Source organism: Trichechus manatus, unplaced genomic scaffold (assembly GCF_000243295.1).
Source record: "Trichechus manatus latirostris isolate Lorelei unplaced genomic scaffold, TriManLat1.0 scaffold00123, whole genome shotgun sequence".
In the NCBI taxonomy this organism is placed as follows: Eukaryota; Metazoa; Chordata; class Mammalia; order Sirenia; family Trichechidae; genus Trichechus; species Trichechus manatus.
The window spans coordinates 8475652-8481823 of record NW_004444059.1 but is presented as its reverse complement, the minus strand read 5'-3'; the positions used below and the strand labels follow the sequence as shown (position 1 = coordinate 8481823).

Below are 6172 nucleotides of genomic sequence, written 5' to 3'. Positions count from 1 at the left end.
CAACATAGTGCTTATTTACCTCTTTCTGTCAATAAAATTAATCAGGCAAAACTGAGGTGTCACCTGGCACAACGCCTGGATCTGGAAGTAGCAGCACCCTCGGGGAAATAGGCACTGGAGCTACACGTTCTGAACCATCAGGCAAGTCCAGATCTAAGATTTTGGAGTTTCCAAACAATCTCTCTTATAGCAGTTTGATATTTAAACTGAAGATTTGGTTATAACTGGCATTATATTCAATAACAGAGGAGAAAGAAATGATAGGGATTGATTCATTGATTTCCATTTTTTCCAGAAACTTCAGGTGCTTTACATTAGAACAGACACAGATTGCCTTAATCATGATTTCTGGGTTTCAGGGACCTCAGGAGTCTCTGCAGGTTCCCCCACCACCGGTCCTGGTAGCAAGGGCATAAAGGGAGCCTCAACTACACCAGCCACAACCGCCAGAAGCCAGGCAGGTAAGTAAAAGGGAAAACACAGTGCTTCTTGTTCAAGGGCAAAATGGAAGGTTTATGGGCCCTTCCCCATTGTATTTATCTGTGAGTGTTGTGCAGAATGGAATGAAATACAAGTAGACTGGAGGTAGGGAGTCCTCTAATTGGCTATTTCCGATGCCAGCGGAGAGGTATGAACTAGATAGTGCTTTCCCATTCTTATATTCTGATTATTAGAGTCCTAAGTGTGCTTTTCGACATCGCTACTTCTAGGCTCCACACTGTCAATTTAGATTTCGTGAGTCTGAGCTGGGGTGGGGGTTGGGGAGCAGGCATAGGTAGAAACATACCTATTTAAGAAACACACTGGGTGATTTGTTTTATCAGACAATTGGTAGGAACAAAACTGGAGTAAGATCACTAGGAGTGGAGAAGTGAGTAAATACAGAGAGGTATCTTGGAGGCATAAAGTCACATGTTCCTCTGAATTTAACCAATGAGCATGATGTTAGAATTATGCTTCATTTTGACAGGCTCCACCAGACCATCAGCTGGTACACTTGGACCATCTGTTGGTACACCTACTGGGCCAAGTGGAACAACCGGAGCACCAAGCGGTGAAGTGACACCGTCTGAAGGCAAGTCGGATGAGTTGAGGACAGCAGTCTAAGGCCCTGGGTTATGCGGTCATTAATAATTATGGGTCAGAATTCTAATTATTTTAATCAGTGTGCTTTTAACAAAGTACAAATACCAAAACATGTAGGTTGTTGGAAAAATGACCATTTTCAAAAAATTGAAGTTTTGACTGTAATCTCTAAATGTCCTTCAGAAGTACTGTCAGTTGAGCCCGTTGTTGCTGTGTTTATCAGGTACCACGGGAGGGTCCGGGGGAGCGACCACAGGAGCAGGCAGAGGAAGCACAGCTGGAGCATCAGGCACTGGGGGCACCAGCGCTGGAAAGGCAGCAGGCAAGCCAAAGCTCACCTGGGGGCTGTGGTGGGGCTGACACAAGTTCAGCTGAAACCTCAGCTTTTGATAATGAGATTAAAGTAAAGTTAACTCAGGGCACCTCCACTCGTCTGTCAGTTTGTCATCCTGCAGTGGCATGAAACAAGTCAGTTCTCAAGCAATTGCCCTCACCTGAGGACGGCACAGGACCAGGCAGTGTTTCGTTCTGTTGTGCAGAGAGTCGCTATGAGTCGCAAGTGACTTGAGGGCTCATAAAACAACAACTAAAGACATCATTTTAGAAGCTAAAGACATGAAGGAAACTGAAAGATCCCAAAAGAGTGCTTCCTTTGTTTATATAATTTAAGCACCGCTGTTCTTCTCAATTAGGAACAACTGGAGGAACAAGTGCAGCCACCACTGGAGCTGGGGGTGAAAACACATCTGGAGCATCAGGTAACGAAGGAGCATAACCAGTAGGAAATCCAGTTGGTAGATGTGAGCATTTTCTTAAACTGACGTTTTATGCTATGATACAAATTCAGGAACACCTGGGGTATCACCTGGAGTGACCTCTGGACCTGGAAGCAGCAGCACCCCTGGAAAAGAAGTCACTGGAGCCCCGGGTTCTGGTAAGATAGGCCAGGCTGGACATGGTGCCTGAGCAGTTCCCATCCGGGCCCTCCTGCAGGAGGCGATGATCTGTGAAAATCGGGCTATAACTAGTGTCAGGAAACAGGGCTGAGGCAAGCTGGAGGGATCGTGTCTTTCACTCCCTTTTCTTCTGCAAACTCCCAACATCATCTATCAGTATACTGGTTGCAGGTTTAACAGCCACCCTCATCCTTGGTTTCAGGAACCACAGGCATCTCTGGAGGCTCCACCATCACCAGCCCTGGGACTGCAGCATCTAGAGGAACCTCAGCTACCCTGGCCACAGCCTCTGAGAGAAAATCAGGTGAGATAAAGGGAAACTTTGGTTTTTCTAAGGATAAAATAGAGTGAATTAAAAGAATTTTAGTTTTGAGGAGAAAAATTTATATTTATGCATATGTCAAAGGCAAAATACCACTCAAGGTAGAAGATAATCAAAGTGGAGAAGATGTTCTGAGGCCAGCATTGGAGTAGGAACTCCAGAGGCAGTTCTCCTAAGAAGAGAACTGATTAGTTGGGGGTGAAAAACAACGGAATTATTCTATTTTTAAATGAATATGATGGTGTAATCAGGGCATTATCAGCTGTATGTTTCTTTGCTGAATCGGGAAAATCTATATTCCTTATCTTGGGCACAACTCTCAAAACACCAGTAAGCTGAGTGAAATTTTAGGGCCATATTGATTTTCAGGAGAATAAAGAACAATCATGTTTCAAGAGACCCTAATAAAATGATCAGTTGATAACTTAATTAGCTGACTTTTTCTTTTCTTCCTTTGTAAAATTAAGCCTCACCTGGGGTATCACCTGGAGCAACCCCAGGACTCGGAGGTGGCAGCACCCCTGGGAGACCAGAAGCTGGAAGCACGAGCCCTGGGAAGTCAGGTAAGTCTGGAAAGGATGTCTCAGCAGTTCCCACCAGGCCTCCCCCAGCAGGCTGTGAGCTGGAGTGAGGGTCCAACTACAAGTGATATTACATTGCAGGGCCAAGGGAAATCACAGGAATAGTGTCTTGGGAGCCTTATATGTCCTAAATCTCAGCTTTGTTTAAGCAGATAAGAATAGATTTGAGTAATTTGAAGTGATTACCTTTGGTCCATTGTTGATTTCAGGACCCTCTGGTGTTTCTGCAGGTTCCACCACCATCCCTGAGAGTGAGAACACACCCGGGGCTTCAGCTACCCCAGCCACAACCTCTGGTAGCCAACCTGGTAAGAAACGTGAGAATTCAGTGAAGACACCGTTAGAGCCTCCTCATTCTTCTTATTAAAATAGCCTCTGAAAATGTCTATAGCTAACATTTACTTAGCACTTTTATGTACCAGACATTGTATAACCGTCTTATCAACTCATTTTGTCTCTTCAACACCCCTATGCGGTGGGTCTCACTTTACAGATGAGGAAACTGAGCCCAGAGTAGTTGGATGACTTGTCTAAGGTCCCTCAGCTAATAAGTTGTAATGGCGCAGGGACACCAACCCAGGTAGTCTGACCCTGTGGCCCTTCTTCTCTCAGATGTAATACTGCACTGTGGTTTAGCAACTTCACATTTAGGGATTCATTATTCACTTGATAAAGATGCAGCATTTTTGAAATATTCAGTTTAGAATCCAATTTATCACAGAGTTTAGTTACATTGCTCTGAGAATGTTTCTGTGAACGATTATCATCCTTTCTGCCTGCCATTAGGTACGACTGGCACATCAGCTGGCATCACAAGGGGAGGTGAAAGCTCCCCTGGGTTACCTGGGACCAAGTCCTCGGGAAATGAAACAGGTGAGTGAGAGTTCTTGTTCTAGTGAGGAACTCACAGCTGAATTTGTGGAGACCCTTTCTTATTCAGTCTCTCAAATATTGCATCTCTGTTGTTAACATCTGATGACCTGGTTAAATATTGCAATACACCAGAAATGCTTTTATCACAAGTGCAATGTAGTTCAATTAGACATGGTATCAACTTGATCCTTTATTTTGCACTGATGCTCTTAGAAGTCAGTAGTATTTAAGCTTAAGGAACCAGTGGGGCATATTATTTAAAGATGAATGGGCAGAAAAATGGTGACTGTGTAAAACAAAATCTCTATACACCTGCTTGTGTAAACCATAAAGATGAATACAGAGTCCACACCTACAGTATAAACAGGGAACAGAGAAGACTAAGACCCCAGCAGTTAAGAAAGATAGCCCTGGGGCCAGCCTTGGAGCTGACATTCAGGTAAGGGCACCCGGGAAGGGAGGGAGGCATAGAGTGATCCTAACAGTGGCAGACCACAGAAAGCATTAACTAGGGTTCAACCCTAGAAGGAAAGGACCAAATCTTAATGGAAAATACTGAGAAAAGATTTGAGACCTGGTGGGTCAGTGTCCTGTTGAACGTGGACCTGAAAGAATACTGACGAGTACATGGAATGAGCAGTATTGGGAAGGAACTGCTTGTAGCAGAGAGGAAGGTATAGGCAGAAGTTGAGGAATCCTTTGAGTCTGGGTGTCAAAGGAAAAAAAACCCCAGTATTTCAAGCTAAGGATCTGAATAAGAAATCATTAATAGCTATGAATCAGAAGACAGACCAAGTGTCACTTGTAAAAGAAATTACTTTTTACTGTACCAACGTAAGACACAGAAGTCCCTCTGAACAATCTGTGAGCCACCTTCTCTGCTGCCCTCCCCATGAAATTTCTTGCACTTGTTGGTTCAGTAAAGTCCAATGCAAATGAACGTGAAAAAGAAAAAGAAATTTCAACATCTATACAAAGGTTTCTTTGTATAAATTTTCAAAAATTTTCAGCAAATGCAAGCAAATTCTAAAAATCTAGTCTTGAAGCAGAGGAATGGTAAAAATAATGCTAACATGAATTTGAAATAACTGAGGAAATATTTTCAGATATAAAGGAACATTAAAAATGAGAATGTAGATAACTCAGAATAAAAATGGGTAAACAACAGGAAGATGTCAAATTGGAATTGATGCGACTCAGGAGAGAAATTGAAAAGAAAGAAAAATTATGTCAAAAGTAAAGACTAAATACCAAGGTGCTCCGTAGAGAATAAATGAGACTAAAGTTCAGAAAGGGGCATAGAAAGTAGAATTTAAAAGAATAACGTACTTTAAAAAGATATGTATAATGGATCAGAGGACACGTTTATAGGAAGAGACAACGATAATGTATATACTATTACAGTTTCTGGAGAAGAAAAAGCAATAAAACAATTGATATTTAAAACTGTAAATCAGGTAGAGCTTCTTGAAATAAAAATAAAAGACCTAATTTGTAGAAGGAACGGGCCCACCGTTTACCTTTAAGACTGAATTCTGAATAGTCAATTGTGTGATTTATTTTAGAAAACTTAGGCTTGGAAGATTAAAAGACAGAGATTCTCTGTACCTCAAGGCAAAATGACCAAGTTGTTTAAAAAAAAAAAAAAGAAAATCCGGTTAGCATCAGGGTTCACAAGAGTAGAAAGTAGCATCTGTAAGATAGTCAAGGGTAAACCAAATGTGGCCTAAAGATTTTATATAGTTAAGTATCGAGGCTATAGAAAACCAGTTTCAAACATGAAAGGGAATTTAGGGAATTAGGTACCCATGAGCCCTTCATAATCAATTCCCTAGAGGATGAGTGGTATCCAACAAGGAAATGCTTTGGCATCTTTAACCAAAAGACTATAGCACTGACTATTTTTATCTACAGATTGAAAATTAGAAAAAAAGTTGAGAGAAGGATGGAAGAAGAGTCTATAGATGTTACATAGTTTGACCAAGTAAAAATGACACATCAATCTATCAGTCAATAATCAAAAGGAAGAGGAAGGAGGAAAACAAATCATCAAGCTTACTGATTTCCTCATAGCTAACGGGAAGTAGTCCAAAGAATTATTTAAAGCTCATGAACCAAACAAGAGAAGCTTCAGTTTATTCCCTTGAATACCAAATAACAAAATGTGCTTTAAGAAAGAAAATAGTCTTTACTAAAATGGGAACGTGCAGAAGAGAATGAGTGAGAAGAGAAAAAGAAATTATAAGTGAATATGATTGTTGCTCACAGGGGAGAACCAATAGGTACTACCTGAAAGAAAACCGAGAGGGTGCTAGTGGGATTGTATAAAACCGTTCCTAAAAAGTAGCTACTAT

At 41.5% G+C, this 6172-nt stretch overlaps 1 protein-coding gene across 1 annotated transcript in view; it reads left to right on the top strand.

The window, feature by feature from the left end:
- Positions 1–6172, top strand: part of LOC111822059 (mucin-19-like) — a 25761-nt gene that overhangs the window by 14442 nt on the left and 5147 nt on the right. The window contains exons 12-21 of the mRNA XM_023738874.1: positions 46–141; positions 360–461; positions 971–1075; positions 1310–1408; positions 1779–1844; positions 1934–2020; positions 2245–2346; positions 2832–2927; positions 3176–3253; positions 3732–3818. Of these exons, the coding sequence (XP_023594642.1) occupies positions 46–141; positions 360–461; positions 971–1075; positions 1310–1408; positions 1779–1844; positions 1934–2020; positions 2245–2346; positions 2832–2927; positions 3176–3253; positions 3732–3818 (918 nt within the window). The remainder of the gene's footprint in view (positions 1–45; positions 142–359; positions 462–970; positions 1076–1309; positions 1409–1778; positions 1845–1933; positions 2021–2244; positions 2347–2831; positions 2928–3175; positions 3254–3731; positions 3819–6172) is intronic.